This window comes from Enoplosus armatus, chromosome 17, assembly GCF_043641665.1.
Source record: "Enoplosus armatus isolate fEnoArm2 chromosome 17, fEnoArm2.hap1, whole genome shotgun sequence".
Lineage (NCBI taxonomy): Eukaryota > Metazoa > Chordata > Actinopteri > Centrarchiformes > Enoplosidae > Enoplosus > Enoplosus armatus.
In genome coordinates, this window is record NC_092196.1 from 21,851,383 (window position 1) to 21,872,851 (window position 21,469).

Genomic DNA, 21,469 nt, shown 5'->3' on the forward strand with positions numbered 1-21,469 from the left:
GCTATATAAATAAAATTGAATTGAATTGAATTGATGCTGACATCTTACCGGTGTTAAAATGCAACAGACCTGAGGAGGGAAAGAAGAGACATCAAAGGTCTCATTCATCAGTCATGGGTACGTTCTTGTCTGCACACAGAATCCCATGTATCAGTGATGAATCTGCATTAATAATCAACATTTTATTACCATTAATTTGATTTAAATGAAAGGTACATTTTCTGTTCTGCTGAGTCTCTTCAAAAGTGCAACTATTGAAAACAAATGAAAACAATATGGTGAGCGATGTGGTGTGAAGGTGTGAAATGATGCCATGTCTGCTGTTGCTTCACACTGTTTAATGTTAAAACTTCTGTGTAGTAACGTTTTGTAGTAGAGAGCCAGAGATCACCTCAGTACTTCTTAACATCTGTCCAGATAACTCAATAAATAAAATAAATGTACCTTTCTGTTGGATACCAGTGGGAACAAAAGGAAATTGGCAAAAAGAATGATTTAGAAATAGATTTTGTCAGAACAGGATGAGACATGTTGGCAGGTGTGATAATGACAGTAAAGATTATTACAGAATACAGATGTCTGTCAGCTCACCTGCACTTTTCTGCACTATTAGTTTACAGTCTCCTGACATCAACATGAACTGTTCGGAAGACCTCCACCTGCCGTCCGGACGGTTTAAAGGATCAACATCGGTCAGATAAGTTACTTTATTCACACTGGAATCCTAAAATGGCGCTCCGGGATCAGATCTGTGAGTTTTTATCATCGATATTAAACCGACTGGTTATTGTTTGAAGCATTTATTCCGCCTCAATACACTGCACTGCGCAGGCGCGGTCCGGCCGACCAGTTGTCATGGAGACGCGTTGTTGTTTCTGACAATGCTCCTGACAGGAGCCTGAAAACACCTGAACACAAAGAAACCGGGAGCACGAGGAGGTTGAACGACGTCAGGTAAGGTGTTTTACCTGACTGCGGAGCTGCTGTTAGCCGGGACGCTGACGGTGAATAACAGCAGTTTTAGCTCAGTGGTGTTAGCCGGGACGCTGACGGTGAATAACAGCAGTTTTAGCTCAGTGGTGTTAGCCTGGAAGCTAACGGTGAATAACAGCAGTTTAAGCTCAGTGGTGTTAGCCGGGACGCTGACGGTGAATAACAGCAGTTTTAGCTCAGTGGTGTTAGCCTGGAAGCTAACGGTGAATAACAGCAGTTTTAGCTCAGTGGTGTTAGCCTGGAAGCTAACGTTAGGCACTGAGCTGCGTTCAGTAACCACACGCTTGTTAATGTTTAGTCAGCGTTAACATTTATGAGCAGAAGTGGAAGAAGTACTTTGATCTTTTAAGAAGAAGTATTAATATGGCAGTGTAGAAATACTCACAAGTAAAAGTTGTGCATTAAAAATGTTACTTTATGTGGAAGTATAAAGTAACAAAAGGAAAAGTACTCATTGTGCAGAATGATATATATTATATTATTGGATTATGATTAATGATGCATTACTACTGGGCAGCCTAACCTATAATAATGCATCATAATTCATTAGTTGATTATATTTTGACAGTGTGACATCATCAGGTGATGGCGAGGTCACAGCGTGATGTCATCGACTTCTCAGCGTTGGAGAGAGAGCTGCAGGGGGCGATCGAGGCTGAGCAGAGATACAAGAGAGAGAATGAAGCTAAACTGAGAGCCGTCAGCCAGAGAGTCTCCTCATACAGGGAGTTCAGGTAACTCCAGGGTCCTGGAAACACAGGTTACAGGTCTTATCAGGGTTTCCAGGGGTCCTGGGAACACTTCCAGTTAGAGGTATTATCAGAATTTCCATCTTCTACAACTCCTACAAGGCATCCCAGGACTCCTTGAAGGATTCCCAGGAATTAAATGTGTTAACGTAAATGTTCCAGGGTGCTTTAGAAGGATCCCTGAACTTCCTGGATACTTTAAAGCATGGGTCACTAACAGGCGGATTCATGAATACGGATTATTAAGGGATTTTAAATTTTGATGGGGCGCTTCTATTTTAACCGGCGCAGCTTTTCTAGTCTTTACGGCACTGGTTCAGCGGATCAGGAAACTCACAGACCAGTTTCATGCGAGTTACACCAGCCCACGTGATGTTACTCAGCCAATCAAATATGTGCATTCCAGGCGATAAACACTGCGACTCTGAATACAGACAGATGGGAGAGGTGAGAGGCGAGTGACAGATGATAAGACGAGTGAACGATACAGGGAGAGAGACTGTTAAGTCAACATGTGAAACATCCTTGAAGGAATTTCAGGATGCCCTAGAAGACTCCTGGGGTCCCTCATAACATTATTAGGATCCCTGAATGAGTTCCAGGATGCCTTAGGAAAACTCCTGGTGTCCTTGAAAACCCAAAGTAGTTCCAGAATGTTTGAGAGGCCTCTTGGTGTCCTTGAAGTAATTCCAGGGGTCCTTGAGTAAGTTCCAGGCTCTGTCTTATCTGTATGTGTGTGTCTGTCAGAGACCTGGTCCTGTCCTGCCACCTGAGGCCTCTGGAGAAGAAAGATAAAGACGGAGCTCCACGGAAACAGCCCTGGAACCCTGTCGCCCCGAGCAATGACTGATGTCTGGTCGCCCATAGCAACAAGGAACACCTTGACTGTTTTTAAAATATTTTTTCACTGTGATTTTAATAAAACGTGTTGCTGTCCTGTGAAAAACACGTACCTACCTTGTTTATTTAACCTCAGAAGAAATGTTACTTGAGTCAAAAACATCAGCAGGAAACAGTGCTCATGTATAAAAGAGTTTTCTGTCAGAGAGAAATAGTTCATATGTGTGTGTGTTTAACAGTGAACCTACAGGAAGGTCATGTTTTTAAATGAAGCCAAGAAACATGAGGAGACAGGAAGTCTCGTCCAGGTTGAGTCAACTCTCTAAAGTGTATAAATCTCCAGAAACATTTGCAGCACAGAAATATAGTATAGTGGAGGTAAAGTACAGTATTAGTATATACATGTATATATATGTATGATTAATTGTAGTTTTCTTTTTATGCATTTAATGTAACCACAACTTTCACTATTGAATGGACTTATTATTAGTAGTTTTCAAATGGACTCTGGTACATGCTGTTATTATTAGTAGTCTATTTGAGACATTTACATACAGGTACGTTTCTATATTTTTTACATGCAGATATACGTTTATATATTTAAACGTACTGTTTGGTTACTAACAGGCCTCAGGATCAGGTTTGAGTCATGAATTTTAAACATTTAGTTGCAAATCAAACAGACTCTGAGTCAGTTTTCACTTAACTTAGAGTTATTCTCTCTGATGTGAAACAGGAAGTGGTTTGTACTGAGCAGGTTCACACACAGAGGAGGAAACACAGGCTGGAGGTCTCACTCTGAGCTTACTTATGGAGACTAAAGCCCCTCACTCCTGCTGACGCCCTATTTGGTCCTTGGGCCCATTAAGAGGTTTTAGGGATCATTCAAGGACTTCCAGGGTCCTTTAGAGGACTCCTGAGATACATGAAAATGATCCTTGAAGTTCTCTGGAAGGATCTAAGGACCTATTTCAAGCACCCTGCCCTCACAATCATCCTGGAAGCTCATTTAATGGAGTCCTGGAGCCCCTCACAATTACCATGGACTCCTTCACAAGCAGCCTTGAAACTATTTAAAGAATCACTGAAAACTTTTTTTCCATGACTTTTTGACCCTGGAGTTTCCTGTACAGAATGTCAGGGATTATTGTGATTGTCCCTCAAAATATACCAGGATCCTTGAAAAGATTCCAGGACTGCAAAATGAGTCTAGGGGGTCATTTTAGGTTCCAGAGGTCCTGAAGTTTCTAGTATGATAATGTGGGCTGTTTAAGGTCCTTTAAGATATTTCAGTGTGAAAGGCTTCCAGGAGTCCTTGAAATGGCCTCTGGGATCCCGAGTAGTTTACTTAAAAGAGTTTCCAGGACTTTTGTGAGGGTTCATTGATTCCCTGAGAGGATTCAAAGGTCCTTGAAACATTCCAGGATTCCTTGGAATGGGCCCTAATGTCCTTCCAGATTCTCACACTTTCCAGAGGTCCTATAAAGTGTTTCCAGGACACTAATGAGGGTTCTCTGAACCCCTTAAGAGATCAGCGGTCATCCCAGACTCCTTGAGATTGGCTGAGGGGTCTTTCAAGAGTTCCAGGATCCTACAACCACATACCTACCAAGTTTCTCTCTTCGACCGGACAAAGACTGTTAACTCATAGTGAAAAAACACACTTCATTCAATCTCCACACATGTAGTCTGATCACACAATCAGGCTCAGGCACTCGGGAGCGTCACATCCCGGGGGGGGGGGGGGGGGGGGCGTTATTCTCCGTTCACACATTGGCAATAAAAAGAGATTCATACATGTAAACTGTTACATATAGTACTTTTAAAGATTCACCCCGCGTGTTTTAAGGCTGTTTTTCACTCCATGAAACGGTTTCAATTTTCGTGAGGAGTGAGACATGTTAAGGACCAGAGAGGATCTTCGGCAGTAGGTCGCAGCAGCAGATGAGAAAAAACTTAAACGGCAGGTGGAAGTTTGTCTGACGGGAATCAAACCGTCAACTCTGACAGAGAGACAGACAGACAGACAGAGACAGACAGAGAGACGGGCACCATCAGAGCTTCTACTCTTCCTGCGGATTATTTTGTCTTCTCTGCAGCTTCTGGTGAGTTTTTAAAGTTGAGTTCAGATTCGGCTCCGCTCGCATCACTTCTTCTTCTTCTTCTTCTTCTTCTTCTTCTTCTTCTTCTTTTTTAATTGACGTTAATTAGATAAAACGCGTCACGTACAGGACTTTAAAAACATTATTTAGTGATGATGAGTTCAGTTTCAGTGGAAAGAGTTCAGGTTTCCTCGTTCAGTTTTCAGTCTGACTCTCTTTACATGAGTACTTCACTAGTGACTACTGATTATTTGTTAATCAAATCATGTACTTCAGTAAAAGTATTAATACCACAGTATAAAAATACTCGTCATAGTTAAGTCCTGCATTTCTTTCAGTAAAAGTACAGAAGTATTATCAGAAAAATGCAGTAAATAAGGTATGAAAGTACTTGTGCAAAATGGCGCCCGTCAGAGTTATAGTACTCAATATTTTATTATTGTATTGTTATTAATATATAAATATGTGTAGCAGCTTTAATTTATTAACAGTTTAATCAATGAGACATTTTATTAACTGATCTTCTATTTTAGTTTTTAGAATATGAATCTGTAAAGTAGCTTAAGCTGTCAGGTAAATGGAGTGCAGGAGAATATAAAGCAGCACAAAATTGAAATAATCAGTACAAGTAATGCAAAACTTGAATAAATGTATTTCTTGCTTTCTAAAGATGGCAGACAAGAGCTCTTAAATAGTAATGTCATCGCTGTATTTATTACTTCCTTAATTAGATTAGAAACAGAAAGCTCAAAGTTAGAAACAGGCAGCGTAATAAATAATCTACAGCTTGATTTAAGAAATCTGATCACGGGAAACTAAACTTCAGCATCTGTTCAGTACAAATACTTCAGGGTGAGGCGTCTCGTCTGTCAGGTGGGACAGAAATGATTCATACAAAAATAGTCATTTGCGTTGTTTTTCTACAGAAAAGTTCAATGACTTTATTAAAAAGCCAGAATCTCTGAATCTGTAGATATTATTCATATATTTATATACTTTCAGTGTTTTTATACTGGAGAGATTTTAATAAATAAAGTCGCTCATTGTTCGCAGAACTTAATGTGAGAGAATGTGGAACTTAATGTGAGGTGGCACAGAAGTAGAATAAAACCCCTTTCGGACTTCATAAAAAACGAAATGTCTTCTCTCTAAATCAGTGATGAAGGAGCAGAACTTTGAAGAGGAGGTGATGAAGGTTATGGAGGAAGCACCGAACGCCAGAAAAGCTCTGCTGGAAAATTACGACAACCTGCTGAACGTGGCTGATTACTGCTACAACAACTACATCCAGGTTAGTACTGCTGACTGCTAGTACAACAACTACATCCAGGTTAGTACTGCTGACTGCTAGTACAACAACTACATCAAGGTTAGTACTGCTGACTGCTAGTACAACAGCTACATCCAGGTTAGTACTGCTTACTACTAGTACTACTACTAAAACTACTACCTGTAGGTTATTACTGCTGTACTACTAATACAGCAGCTAGTACTACTACTCCAAACATGGGTTCCTGGTTAGTAGGAGTTTGTAATTCAAAACAAATTTCCTGCATTTCTTCACCACCTGACCTGTTGGATAAAGTCAGGTGGATAAACTGCATTTATGTGTGTTTACCCTCGTCTGCATGTCAATTAATAAAACCAACAGGGCTAATACAATATATTAATAGCCAGGGGTTAAATTGGGATTTGTTATGTGGGGGGGCTCTGAGCAGTGTTTTCCACAGGATTTCGTGGGACTGTGGTGGGTGGACCTTGGACGTCCACCTGTTGTGTGGGCCTCTCCTCGGTCTCAACTTGTGTATAAATTGGACTGAGGCGGACAATCATCTCCCGAAAACAGCTTTTTTTATTAAAGGAACCAGTGAGGCCCAGAGCTCAGAGGGCTGCTCCTATACTCATAGAACCTGGAGTTACAGTAGTAACTAACACTCTATAGCGTATGGGCTTCACCCTCTGAGGCTATCACTAGAGGGATTAAGGCGAAGCAGGATATAGTCTATATAGACCCTCATTGAGTCCGTCCGGTACCACAAACACACATCGACTTCATGAGATGGAAGAATGAGGGTTCCATGCGTAACAGCACATAGAACTTCATATGTGTGGTGCCCCAGTGGCACCACACAGTAGAACACCTGATGTTCTCCGTGAGGGGATGAAGGCTGGGAACAAAATAAAGCCTCCTGCTGAGAGGAAGAGGAGACGAAGGTTACGCACTGTAACTGTCCAGGGGGGTCCAAAAATGTGGGTGCCGAGTTCATTTTTAAAAAGACAAAAAGTTTAACTAATTGAATGACAGGGATGTATTTGCTCCTCTTGCTCCATAGCTCAGGCGCCTAGTAATACTACTACTACAACAACTATCTACGGGTTAATACTGCTAACTGCTAGTACTATTACTACAACAGCTACTTAAGCTAAGCTAACCCCTCCTGTCTCCATGTGTCTGTGTCAGTCAGGTGATGGCAGTTTGAAGGCGCTGGAGGAAACTAAGAACTTCACCACCCAATCACTGGCCAGCGTCGCCTACCAGATCAGCACTCTGGCCAGTAGCGTACTGAGTCTGCTTGACGCTCAGACCAATCAGCTTCGTCACATGGAGTCTTCCATCAACCTCATTGGTCAGGTGAGCCCTGCCCTCTAATCCTGCTGGCTGATGGTTGAAATCAATCAATCAATCAATATAAGTTTAATTTAAAGGGTCACTCCACAGTTTTTATGTTTAGTAGTTATATCATGTCTTCTGTGTCCTGGTGATGTCACAGTGATGTCATCAGACTAAAAATGTCTGTGTTAAAAACTGAGGTGAGGTGGCAGAGAGGCTCTAATGGAAGACACTATCCAGGTGCATTATGGGGAATGTAGAATCCAGAGTTTCTGGTCCAAAGGTCAGGACATCTCCACCTCTGCTGTCTCTCTCACAGCACCGACTTTATGGAAGAGAGACACTAACAGAGTGACCAGAGCTGATCAGAGACCAAATAATCTCACACAACTGGTCTGAGATCAGATGTGTCGTCTGTGGACCCTCTTGTCACCATGACAACAGACGTGGGAAAAAATGATTGAGAAAATAAATAATGACAATAAAGAGTTTATAAGAGTGTCGTTATCTGCATGAGTCTTTAGATCCAGACTGAGTTTTCTTTTAGTATGAGCAGTTGGTCCTGATTGGATCCTTCTGTCTGTTCCCTCTTACTTTGTGCTGAGAATACAGATCCAGGTCATCGCAGTGTGTGTGTGTGTGTGTGTGTGTGTGTGTGTGTGATAATAGCCTCCCCTCCATCAGGGAGGGTAGGTCTTAATGACTGAATGAATGAATGAATGGAGCCTCTGTTCTCTGTCTGCTGTGTGTTCACTTACTGTCATTAACAAAGTGTTGTAGATAAGTTCTACAGCAGAATCTCTTCTGTTCTGCTGATCATTTCCTGAACTGGACTCCAGCTGTAACTGCTTAGCATTATTGATTAATCTGCAGGTTGATTTTGTGATTAATCACTAAAATGTCAGAAAACAGTGAAAATGAGGAGCTACTCAGGTAATCTGAACTGGCTTTAGGTAATACTTAAACTCAGTGTTATGTAATCTTTGACATTTGTTAAAGGCATCTCACTGAGAGGATATGTTCTGTGAAGCTCAGTTTTCGATGGTGTAAAGTCAAAATGGAACAAAAACAGGCTCATTTTTAGATTCCTCTGCGTTAATGTGCACACGGTCTGTTTCACTGTTCGTCTTCCTCAGACAGTGGAGATGCACAAAGAGAAAGTTTCTCGGAGAGAAATTGGCGCCTTCACAGCGGTGAGACGAGTCCCACGCAGCCACAAGATCCTCCCTCCTGCCGGCACACAGCCCCGCCCACCATACAGCCGCCGACCAATCAACTACCAGCAGTTGGATGGCCTGGGCCACGGCATGAAGGTCTCTCTCACACACAAACACGTTGTCCAACTGGTGAATCAGTGTTTCTTGGGTCATGTGTTTGTACTCTCAAACCCCATCAATACAGAACTTCCATCGGAAAATTGCCAGTTTTGTGGCACAAAATACAAAATAACATTTTAAACCTCCTGGTTGAAATGAGCTTCTGTACTTAACATATATATATATATATATGTATCAGCAGTTTGTTAATACCCTGGATGTTGTTTTTGACATTTTGGGTTAATTCAGTTCAGTTTTCTCTTTAAAAAAACTGTTTAATTCTGAGAGTAATTATATTGCAAAAACAAGTTCTGTGTTGAACCTAAGAATGTATTTGTGTGAATCAGCAGTATTACTTAGAAAAGATACACAGCGCAGCATTTAGAAAAGCCAAAAAGAAGCCAAAAAACAGAAGCAGAAGTGAAATTTGTTCTGAGTGGAGTCAGTGCTGTGCAGCTGATGCTAACAGGAAGTGTCTGCGGCTGCAGCCGAACCACACAAACAGAAGTGACACTGCAGTTCCTCATTACAGCTTTATCTTCCTTCACTGCATCCCGTCACTGTGATCTGGTTTTCTGACAGAGTTGTCTGATGGACTGTTTCCTCCTGGGAGTCTCAGATCAGTACCACTGTACATTGCAAACTACTGCAAACTGTACCACTGTACACTGCAAACTACTCTAAATTGTAACACTGTACACTGTGAACTACTGCAAACAAGCTTTTGCTCCAGATGGTACCACTGCATTTTTTTCTCCTGCAAACTATTAACTTCACCACTGTAAAGGCTCAGTACATAACCAGGTTGGAACCCAGATGCACGATTCAGAGACAAGTAGGTTAGGTAAATATTCACTTTTACTTGTTGCCAAAACCAGGCAGGTAGATCGAAAGGCTGGAAAGCTTCTTCAGCTCTTCTAACTTCTAACAACTTCCACTGCTTATACACAACATACTTCAACTGCTTACACTTCAGAAACACTTCAACTGACCTCATTTATTCACTGGAACTGGCGCTAATTCCTTTCAGGACTTCTACTTCAACTGAGACCTCCAGCTCAGTTTCTCACTTACACCTTTAAATTCTGTTTAGTCTTTGAACCTTAACTGATACTTCAACTTCTTTCAGTGTTTGTACTTTGACTGCCACTTTTACTTCAGCTGTTTCAAATGTTTCAACTGAATTATCAGCAGCATTTTCCTCAGAAAAAAATCCTTTTCTAGTTTATTTTATTGTGTTCTGTTTTGTTTGTGAATTGTATTTTGTACTTTTTGTTTCCCACAGAGACATTAAAGGACAGGTTCAAAACATAGACTGTATATAAAGATGGCCGACATATCTCCACCACAGACTGCATATAAAGATGGCCGACGCGTCTCCACCACAGACTGTATATAAAGATGGCCGACGCGTCTTCACTTCCTCCCACTGTATAATCAGAATCAGAATCAGAATCAGAAATACTTTATTGATCCCCAGGGGGAAATTGTACAGTGCCGGTGCTCCCATTCAAGTATAGAAAGCAGCATAAATTTAGAAATAAAAGTTTGTACAAAATATAAAAATAAGAAATAGAAAATAAAAATATACACATTTACAATATTTAAATGAAAAATAAAAGTAAAAATATATACAACAGCAATGAATATGTATGTCTCTCTATATATATGTATGTATTGCACATTTAAGAATAAGTAAGTAATAGTGAGGTAGTATATGTAGAGGCAGGTCCAGATTTTCAGTGTGTTTCTTCGGAGTGTCTGACACTCAGAGGGAGGAGTTGAACAGTCTGATGGCCACAGGCAGGAATGATTTCCTGTGGCGCTCTGTTGTACATTTGGGAGGAATGAGTCTCCCACTGAAGCTGCTCTTGTGTCTGACCAGTACGTCATGGAGAGGATGTGAGACATTGTCCAAGATGACCCGCAGCTTGGACAGCATCCTCCTCTGACACCACCATCAGGTTAACCCTAACCCCTAACCCCAGTCCAGTTTATTGTCAATGTGAACTCCCAGGTACTTGTAATCCTCTATAATGTCCACACTGACCCCCTAGATGGAAACAGGGGTCATCAGCACCTTGGTCCTCCGTGGTGTATATGGTGAAGAGGAAGGGATAGAGGACAGTCCCCTGTGGGGCCCCGGTGTTGCTGACCACTCTGTCTGACACACACAGTGTTGTAAGAATCAGAATCAGAATCAGAATCAGAAACTGTTTATTGCCAAGTAACATACATTACAAGGAATTTGCTGTGGTCTGAAGGTGCTATTGTTTTGATAACAAATAAGTAGAATATAAAGCTAAAATAAGAATAAGAATAAAAGTAAAAATAAGATAAGGTAAATAACAACAGTGCAGTGACCAGAATAAAGTAAAGTGTCCAGATAAAGTGTCCAGTAGGGGGTGGGTGCGTTAATGTAACGCAGTGGGGACAGGGGTGATGTACGTTAATATAACGTATAGCTTATGTTTGTGTTCTGGGGGGGGGGGGGGGGGGGGGTCAGTGAGCACATACTGTGGTCTCCCAGTCAGGTAGTTGACAATCCAGGACACGAGGGGGGCATCCACCTGCATCTCCGTTAGCTTTTCACCCAGTAGAGCCGGACAGATGGTGTTGAAGGCACTGGAGAATTCAAAAAACATGACTCTCACAGTGCTCGCCAGCTTATCCAGGTGGGCGTAGACGCAGTTGAGCAGGCAGATGATGGCATCCTCAACTCCAAGTCGGGACTGAAGGGGGTCCAAGTGTGGCTTGACCAAGGGCCGGAGCTGCTCTAGGACGAGTCTCTCCAGGGTCTTCATGATGTGGGAGGTCAGTGCCGCGGGTCTGTAGTCCTTGGAGCCACTGGGACGCGGCGTCTTCGGCACAGGAACGAGGCAGGACGTCTTCCACAGCACGGGGACCCTCTGAAGACTCAGGCTCATGCTGAGCACAGGCTTTAAGCACCCTGGGGCTGACACCATCAGGGCCTGCAGCCTTGCTTGAGTGGAGTCTCATCAGCTGTCTCCTAACATGGTCAGCAGTGAAGCACACTGTCGAGGTGACCGGTGGGGGAGGGGTGGAGTCGTCAGGAGTGCTGTCAGCCTGGGGACTGGGGAACGAGGTGTGAGGAAAGCTCTCACAGGGGGGTGGGGGGCTGTGAGGAGCAGGAGGGGGAGGGGGGAGTGGAATAGGTGAAGGTTGGAGGCAGACAGCAGAAGAGTCAGGGGGGGTGGTGAGCAGGGCCCACAGTGTCAAATCTGTTGAAAAACAGATTCAGTTCATTGGCCTGGTCCACACTGCCTTCAACTCCTCTGTTGTTGGTTGGCCTGTAACCCGTGATGGTCCTCATTCCACTCCAGACCTCTCTGATCAGAATCAACTGTTTATTGCCAAGTAACATACATTACAAGGAATTTGCCGTGGTCTGATGGTGCTACATTTTTTTAACATATAACATATAACAAGCATGTAAAAATATAAAGGTAAAAGAATAAGATAAGATAAATAACAAACAGTGCAGTGACCAAAATAAAGTGTCCAGATAGGGGGTGCGTGTGTTAATGTAACGCAGGGGGGACAGGGGCGGTGTACGTTAATATAACGTGTTTGTGTTGGGGGGGGGGTCAGTGCAAGACTTTGGCCGTGTTCGTCAGGTTGACTGCAGAGGGGAAGAAACTGTTTTTGTGGCGGGAGGTTTTGGTCCTGATGGACTGCTGCCTCCTGCCAGAGGGGAGGGGGTCAAACAGATAGTGTCCGGGGTGGGAGGAGTCGGTAGCGATCTCCCTTGCTCTCCTCAGGGTCCTGGAGGAGTACAGGTCCTGAAGAGATGGGAGATTGCAGCCAATCACCCTCTCTGCAGAGCGGATGATACGCTGCAGTCTGCACCTGTCCTTGGTGGAGGCAGCAGCGTACCAGACAGTGATGGAGGAGGTGAGGATGGACTCCAGCATTGTTTGTGGCAGGTTAAACTTCCTCAGCTGCCTCAGGAAGTACATCCTCTGTTGGGCCTCTGTTGGGCTTTCTTGAATCACCGGAGGTCCTGGCTGATGATGGAGCCCAGGAAACGGAGGGACTCCACAGTGTCCACTGGAGAGTCACACAGGTTGATGGGGGCGGGTGGGGCTGCGCTCTTCCTAAAATCTACAACCATCTCCACTGTCTTTGAAGCGTTAAGCTCCAGGTTGTTGTTGTTGCACCAGGCCACCAGATGGTCAATCTCCCACCTGTAGGCAGACTCATCCTCACCAGAGACGAGTCCGATGAGGGTGGTGTCGTCCGCGAACTTCAGGAGCTTGACAGACTGGTGACTGGAGGTGCAGCTGTTGGTGTAGAGGGAGAAAGAACGCAGCCTTGAGGGGAGCCGGTGCTGATCGTCCGCAAATCTGAGACGTGTTTCCCCAGCTTCATGTGCTGCTTCCTGTCAGACAGGAAATCTGTGATCCACCTGCAGGTGGGGTCAGGCACGTGCAGCTGGGAGAGCTTGTCCTCAAGAAGAGCCGGGACGATCGTGTTGAAGGCAGAGCTGAAGTCCACGAACAGGATCCTGGCGTAGGATCCTGCGGAGTCCAGGTGCTGATGTTGTTCTGCTGGAGTTTCCACTCCAGTTTCCTCCTGTACTTCCTCCTTAGCCTCCCTGATCTTCACCTTCAGTTCCCCCTGGATCGTTCTCACCTCCTCCCTGTTGCCAGCTCTGAAAGCCCTCTTCTTTGCATTCAGGATGGCCTTGATGTCCTTTGTCACCCATGGCTTGTTGTTTGAATAACAATGAACAGTCCTTGCTGGGACAGTGGAGTCCAGTCCCGGATACGGCCTCTGCCACCTTGCTCTGGTGACGCCATTTGGAGCCAGAGTCTGCTCAGTGGTGATCGGTGGGTGGAGCTGCAGTATCGAGGTCCCACCCATACACTCGCCCAACCCAATCGCAAGCACACCACAGTCAATCACAGCTGTCAATCATGACGTTTCACCCATTTTTATAGCATCAAATAACTAATTAAAACCAAACTGATCAGAAAAATGAACACCTGAACAAACATCAGCTGATAAGAACTACCTGAAATGACAGAAACAATCTTTGGGAAAAATGTATTTGATGTGTTCTTTGATTTTTGAGTGTGGCCCATGGTCCATCTGCGAACATGGAGGGGGCGGGCTTATGACCTATACTGCAGCCAGCAGTATAGGTTCAGAGACGTGTCACATCGGCCATCTTTATATACAGTCTATGGTTCAAAACAGCACTGAGCCGTCGACGTGTTCATGTGAAGAGTAACTGGTTTCTGTAATTGTTCCTCCTGTTCACACTGAAAGTTTAAGAAGTTTAGTGCTTTAAGAAGTGACGCCTTCCATCCAACAGGAGGAACAAACAACTCTTTACATGAACACATGAGTGTGAGTGTTGTTTTAAGAGAGATTGGAAATAATGTGAATCTGTCCTTTAATGTGTTCAGCTGAGTCTTTAATGAAGAAGTGATTTGTAAAGGGTTTTCACACACACACACACACGCACGCACACACACACAGTAACACACACACACACAGTAACACGCACACACATAGACCCAGGCAGTCTTTGTTGAGCGTGGGAAAATGTTTAGAGAGACTAATTAGAGCTGCTGAAGCCTGAGAGGCTGTATTGATACTCACACACACACACACACCCATCCACCCACCCACACACACACACACACACACACACACACACACACACACACACACACACCCATCCACCCACCCACACACCCATCCACCCACCCACACACACACACACACACACACACACACACACACACACACCCACCCACCCACCCACACACACACACACACACACACACACACCCACACACACACACACACACACACACACACACACCCACCCACACACACACACACACACACACACACACACACACACATTTACCACAACTCACATTTATCGGTTCACTTTTTCAAAACTCTTCACACAGTTCAATATTGTTTTTCCGTCACCTCTTCACTGCCTGGACTTTATTATATAGATTTATTCATATAATAAAGTTTATATGTATTTATTATTTATATATATTCAGTTTTTGTGCTGCCTCGCAGTTTATGTCACAGATGAATCAGAAATGCTTCAAAAGGCTTTTTTTGTTGCCATTTTTTGCAAAGAGTAATTCCCCCCCCCACAGGTCTCTGGGAAACAGTCAGACCGAACAGGAACCATTCGTAAAGCCTCCATCAGGTACAGTTGGTTACTGACGACTTCATGTTTCACATCAAACATCTCTACCAGGAAGTCGTGACTCTGTGTGTGTGTTTCAGGTCCACCAAACCCCCAGAGCCGGTCCAGTGCCCGGTGGCGCCCCCTGTCAGCGGGTAATAACCCTGAGCGTGTACTATCTTTGTGAGGACCAGTTTCAGGTGGTGTCTGTGTCCTCTGAGGAGAGAAGATGTTGATTCACTCGCCTCCTTCACTTATTAGTCTGAGCTCAGATTAATGAGCAGCAGCCAGAGCTCACCTGGCTGTATGCAACATGAAAGGAAAATCTGCAGACACTACGCAATATTTTTTATCTACAGTTAAAAATCTCCTCAAAAGACGAGTTGTTGAACTGACATTCAACCAAAGCACAGAACTGTTTGTAGTAACCAGAAAGTATCAGGTCTCTATAAAGCAAAATATTTTAAAGTCGGTTGGTGTATTAACAATGCAGAGTTTAACACAGCACACACAACACAGTAATTCTGACCTTCATATATACTCAGTTTATTAGGAACAGCTCAAACTAAGTCAGGGATGATGTGCTGCTGTTTAACTGTATTGCATCATACTGAGAGGTGTCTCTTATATTTTGTCCACCCCATTTATATCAATGAGGGTTGAGTGAATGACAGAAACACCTGTCAGCGTTACAGAATATAGTTCAGCAGCTCATCTGAGTCTCCCTCCTTCTCCTTATTACTGTCAGCTCAGAGCAACAGTAAAACTGTTTTTATTGCCCTGGGTTTCACCTCTCAGGCGTTGCCTTGTTTTACTGCTGGAGGTCGATGCAGCTACATGTAGCCTGAGGAAAGGAAGACTGCAGTCATTAATTAGGGCTTAAAAAAAGAACTTCTGTGTGTTTAGGGTAGAAAAAAATCACTTAATGTGTTTTATATACAGTCAATATTATCTATAAAAATGTAAATGTAAATGTAAGAGTACATTTCTTTTTGCAAGATGATTTATTATAAACTATCAAAGGAAAGTAAATGTAATTTTAAATCAGATTTCAGTAAAGTGGGAAATCACAGGAATCCAAAAAGCAAAAAAATAATTTTAAGAAGTTAAAAATCATTTTCATCAAGTGTCTGAAAACTAATTTTATGACTTTCATATATTTATTTATTACCGTCTCTCAGCTCTAGTTTTGGGAAACCCATTGCCCCGCCCACCATCCCCACCACCTGCCAGGCTCCACCTGAATGTGACATCATCACCTCGCTGCTGGACGACGCCCCGCCTCCTCCTCCTACAGCGAATGAAATGTCAGCTCAGGATTATGAGGTCACTAATATCTCGGCCCTGCCCCCTCCACCTCCTCCACCTGATTCATCAGGAGATATGGTGGCCCTGCCCCCTCCTCCACCTCCACCTCCACCCCCTCTTTCAGAGGCTCTGACCAATCACAGCGCTCCACCACCGGCTCCGCCCCTCAGCCTTGAGACCGGTGAGGATAAAACAAAAAAAACAAATATTTCAGCAACATATTAAATCGAATCCAACATGTCAGTGTACGTTACCATGCCAACATCATATCGGTCTTAATAACCTGAATTCGTTAAATCACTTCTTCTGAACAAAATCATAAACAACACAAGTTCATAATGAATGAGTAATCATCATGGTGACATTGTGTTAGCCTGGATTAGCTAAGATTTAGCTCAATCTGGATCAGATAAACCTGCATTAGTTAAAATACTTATTCATTTTACTTTCCTGCAAAACCTGTGTAATTGTATTGGTCAAACTTTGTGACCTCACAATGACATCACATCCGCTCTGTCTCCTCAGTGGTGGAGGAGACCAGCCTCCCCCCTCCCTCCCCCCCTCCTCCCTCTGATGATGACGTCTTCCCTCCGCTGCCCAATGACGGCTCAGAACTGCCAGGCCCGCCCCCTCCACCTCCACCCAGCCAGGAAGTAGACGGTACCTGTCTGTCTGTCTGTTTGTCACAACAGTCTCCACCATATCAAGTTGTCAGTTATTGAGTGCTAAAAGCCTTCTTTTCTAGATTGAAAACTATAATTTAAGTGTGCCTTGCTTATTAACTAAATAATATGAGACATGGTTTATCACATGGTTTGGTGTTGTGGTGGCCACTTCACATTATTCACTGAAGTAAAACATTTGTAACCAGTGTTCCAGGAGTCAGTGAGTAAGTTGTTCGGGGTCCTTGAGAAGAAAAATAAACATCATTTTGTGTAGTTACTCCCTCAAATAGAGAATCAGAAGCACAACATTCCAAACTCAACTCAAGAATCTTGCAATTTGAGTGCACCTTGCTTATTAACAAAAATACATGAGACTCTATATAACGAACGTACAATTTCCCCCCGGGGATCAATAAAGTATTTCTGATTCTGATTCTGATTCTGATAACATGGTTTAGTGTTAGTATTAAATACCAAACTCAATTGAAAAAGGTTTACATTTATTTCTGTACTTCTACTCTGGTGTGTATCTCTCTGTTCTTCTTCTGCTGTGTTTTTCTCTCAGTTCTTCTTCTGCTGTGTTTTTCTCTCAGTTTTTCTTCTGTGGTATTTTTCTTCAGTAACCCTCCCGTCCAGGAGGAGTCGCCGCCGTCGCTCGCCCCCCACCACTCGCTCTCTCTCTATGAGGGTCCGCTCTGGCCCCGCCTCCCGCTGCCGCTTCACGCGCTCTCTCTTCCTGCCTGCTGTCCAATCATGTAAGCCACTGTCATCCAATAGAAACTCAGTACATCTGAAAGATACAGATACATTTATTTTGTAGATTAAGTCCTTGAGAAAATTGTAAGGATGTTGCAAAAAGTCACTGAGGAGAATCTCGGGGTCCTTGAGAAGGTTTAGGGAGTTTTTGAGTGTAAGTTCTCGGAGTCTTTGAGGAGGAAAGGGGGTCTTTGGGGAGATTCGAGGAGTTCTTCAGTATGGCCCATGATGAAGTTCTAGGGGGCTTTGAGGAGGTTCTATGAGTGCTTGAAGAAAGTGCTATGGGTTTTAGGCTGGCCATGAGATGTTCCAGGACTTCTTGAAGGCCATTGAGGAAATTCTTGGAGTCCTTGAGAAAGTTGTAAGAATCCTTGAGGAGGTTCCAGGTGTCCTTGAGGAGCCCTGGAACCTCTCTTTTCATCACTGACTCTGAAGTTCTAGGGATCCTTGAGGAGGTTCAAGGAGTGCTTGAAGAAATCGCTATGGGCCTTGAGAAGATTTTAGGGGTCATTGAGAAATTGTAGAAGCCTTTGAGGAAGTTGTAGAAATCCTGGAGGATGTTCCAGGAAGGTTCCAGGAGCACCAGGCCTTTACTTATGTCTGACAGATGAAGAACAGACCCTGCTGTTGACACTGACTCAGATTCTGTCTGTCTGTCTGTCAGTGATGATCCCTCCTCCTCCCCCCTACCCTCCCCCCCACGCTCCTCCTCACCCCACCCACCCCTCCTCCTCCTCCTCCTCCTCCTCCTCTATTTCACCTCGGCTCTGCTTACCTGCTCGCCTCGAACACCTGGGTAAGACAACACACAAATACTGCTGTTACTTAGTATTCTATTAGTGGAAGTAGCAGTACTAGATGTAGTACTAATAACAGTAGTAGAATCTTCGTAGTAGTAATATTTGTAGTTCTGCATATTATCACGACCATCTCATAGTATGACAGTAGTAAAGCAGTAGTATTACACATCAGAGTATACACACAACTCCTGAAACTATCAGCTCCTATCAGCTCTGCTGCTTTCTGTCAAAGCACCGCCTCCTCAAACCTGATGGCCAATCACAGCTCTCACTCACAAGACCTGTGTTCTTTTAGATCTAGAGATCCCAGCCATGCCCCCTCCTCTCCTATTGGATGGTGAGGGTGGTTTTGATGACATCATGCCGCCCCTCCCTCCACCAGTGGACTACGACACCAACGCCCCCCCTCAATACCTAGAGAAAGGTACTGTTACTACTAATACTACTAATACTACCACTATTACTACTACTACTACCACCACTACTAGTCTTACTACTAGCACTACCATGACGGTGACAGGTGCAGTGCAGAGCTCCACCTATGTGTCCTCTAACTGTAGTTCTCCTGTGTGTCCAGTGGTGGCGCTCTACAGCTATGAGGCCTCCAAACCTGATGACCTATCACTCGCTGAGGGCGACGTCATCTACCTGACACATCGTCATGACGACGGCTGGTGTGAGGGGCTTCTCAACGGCAACAGAGGCTTCTTCCCTGAAAACTACGTCCAATCATGTGGCTAGACTGAAGCCCTCTCTGTAGCTCCACAGCTGTGTTTTTATTTCCACTGTTACCATGGAGATTTTACAATCAGTGTTACAATCAGATTAATTTGTCTCCTCTGCTGCCCCACTGAAGGAAAACACAGTAAATACAAGTTCAATCAAAGTGAGTTTAAACCTGAGAAATTAATATTGTATGAATAAAACAACAACACATTTTCAGTGAAGAAAGTAACATGAAACTTTATTGATGAACAGAGAGAAACAGGAAGTGACATTAAAAAGCGGCGCACATGATGTACATTATAATTAAATGCAGATATAATGAAGTCTTGTACTGATTAAATTAGAAATGACATGATTAATGACAAATAGATGTCAAGTAAATTTAATTTATTCAGCCCAACATCACAAATCTCGTTGGCCTGTAAATGATCAATCAGACATCCAAGTTTCTCTTTAAGGAAGACAACATGTTGAGACGTTTTAAGGTCAAATATATCTGTGAACAGCTCATTCTGTTTGTGAGATGTATGAATTATATTTAAAAGTATAAAAGTTTAGTCGACATTTATTAACAATATGAAACCTAGTTTTGTATTTTGTTCTTTCTCAGAGTTTTTCTTCTTTTAAATTTAACAAACTGAAAAAGAGTTTAAAGAGTTCAAATCTTTTCTTTGATTGTCAGAACAAACTTTGACACCTGTGTACTTTTACTTCAATAAGACATTGAATGCAGGACAGGCTGAACTGAGGGCTGCAGTGCAAAAGACAAATTCACATCTTCAGTGTTTATTTATAATCTGTTCATTATTATTGCTGTTAATAATGATCATTAAACATGTCAGTTATTAATCATCAATAAATGAATGAATCTTCATGTTTGTGTTCTATCAGCTTCACGTTTTTAATCTTCACAGTTTCTGATTTATTAAATTAGATTAAACTTGTTCATCAGTTTGTTACACAGCGTTAGCACACAAGCTAACGTCTCATTCAGGTAGGGGGGCGCTAACATGACGTCTCCTTCAGGTAGAGGGCGCTAACAGGATGTCTCATTCAGGTAGAGGGCGCTAACAGGATGTCTCATTCAGGTAGGGGGGCGCTAACAGGACGTCTCATTCAGGTAGAGGGCGCTAACAGGATGTCTCATTCAGGTAGGGGGGGTGCTAACTGGATGTCTCATTCAGGTAGGGGGGGGCGCTAACAGGACGTCTCATTCAGGTAGAGGGCGCTAACGGGACGTCTCATTCAGGTAGGGGGCGCTAACAGGATGTCTCATTCAGGTAGGGGGGGTGCTAACTGGATGTCTCATTCAGGTAGGGGGGGACGCTAACAGGACGTCTCATTCAGGTAGAGGGCGCTAACGGGACGTCTCATTCAGGTAGGGGGCGCTAACGGGACGTCTCATTCAGGTAGGGGGGGCGCTAACATGACGTCTCCTTCAGGTAGAGGGCGCTAACAGGATGTCTCATTCAGGTAGGGGGGGCGCTAACAGGACGTCTCATTCAGGTAGAGGGCGCTAACAGGACGTCTCATTCAGGTAGAGGGCGCTAACAGGATGTCTCATTCAGGTAGGGGGGCGCTAACAGGATGTCTCATTCAGGTAGAGGGCGCTAACAGGATGTCTCATTCAGGTAGGGGGGGTGCTAACTGGATGTCTCATTCAGGTAGGGGGGGGCGCTAACAGGACGTCTCATTCAGGTAGAGGGCGCTAACGGGACGTCTCATTCAGGTAGGGGGCGCTAACAGGATGCCTCATTCAGGTAGGGGGGGTGCTAACTGGATGTCTCATTCAGTTAGGGGGGCGCTAACAGGACGTCTCATTCAGGTAGGGGGCGCTAACATGACGTCTCCTTCAGGTAGAGGGCGCTAACAGGATGTCTCATTCAGGTAGGGGGGGTGCTAACTGGATGTCTCATTCAGTTAGGGGGGCGCTAACAGGACATCTCATTCAGGTAGGGGGCGCTAACATGACGTCTCCTTCAGGTAGAGGGCGCTAACAGGATGTCTCATTCAGGTAGGGGGGGTGCTAACTGGATGTCTCATTCAGTTAGGGGGGCGCTAACAGGACGTCTCATTCAGGTAGAGGGCGCTAACAGGATGTCTCATTCAGGTAGGGGGGGTGCTAACTGCATGTCTCATTCAGTTAGGGGGGCGCTAACAGGATGTCTCATTCAGGTAGGGGGTGCTAACATGACGTCTCCTTCAGGTAGAGGGCGCTAACAGGATGTCTCATTCAGGTAGGGGGGGTGCTAACTGGATGTCTCATTCAGGTAGAGGGCGCTAACAGGATGTCTCATTCAGGTAGGGGGGCGCTAACAGGACGTCTCATTCAGGTAGAGGGCGCTAACAGGACGTCTCATTCAGGTAGGGGGGGTGCTAACTGGATGTCTCATTCAGGTAGGAGGGGGCGCTAACA

At 44.1% G+C, this 21,469-nt stretch overlaps 2 protein-coding genes across 4 annotated transcripts; both read left to right on the forward strand.

Moving 5' to 3' along the window:
* Positions 1-856: 856 nt before the first annotated feature.
* On the forward strand, positions 857-2,649 carry dnaaf19 (dynein axonemal assembly factor 19). Of its 2 annotated transcripts, none has more exons than XM_070923971.1 (3): positions 857-954; positions 1,562-1,727; positions 2,490-2,649. In XM_070923971.1, exons 2-3 carry the CDS (start codon positions 1,579-1,581, stop codon positions 2,590-2,592), a joined length of 252 nt encoding a protein of 83 aa, XP_070780072.1. In that variant the 5' UTR covers positions 857-954; positions 1,562-1,578; the 3' UTR covers positions 2,593-2,649. The 2 variants fall into 2 exon arrangements, with proteins under 2 accessions (XP_070780072.1, XP_070780073.1); XM_070923972.1 differs by having other exon boundaries at positions 926-1,004.
* A 1,934-nt stretch (positions 2,650-4,583) lies between these two features.
* On the forward strand, positions 4,584-19,927 carry abi3a (ABI family, member 3a). 2 transcript variants are annotated; one of them, XM_070923401.1, is made up of 12 exons: positions 4,584-4,687; positions 5,842-5,975; positions 7,146-7,316; positions 8,432-8,608; positions 14,767-14,819; positions 14,900-14,953; positions 15,980-16,287; positions 16,632-16,766; positions 17,392-17,526; positions 18,192-18,323; positions 18,623-18,751; positions 18,905-19,927. In XM_070923401.1, exons 2-12 carry the CDS (start codon positions 5,844-5,846, stop codon positions 19,066-19,068), a joined length of 1,590 nt encoding a protein of 529 aa, XP_070779502.1. In that variant the 5' UTR covers positions 4,584-4,687; positions 5,842-5,843; the 3' UTR covers positions 19,069-19,927. The 2 variants fall into 2 exon arrangements, with proteins under 2 accessions (XP_070779502.1, XP_070779504.1); XM_070923403.1 differs by lacking the exons at positions 17,392-17,526; positions 18,192-18,323.
* The last annotated feature ends 1,542 nt before the right edge of the window (positions 19,928-21,469 follow it).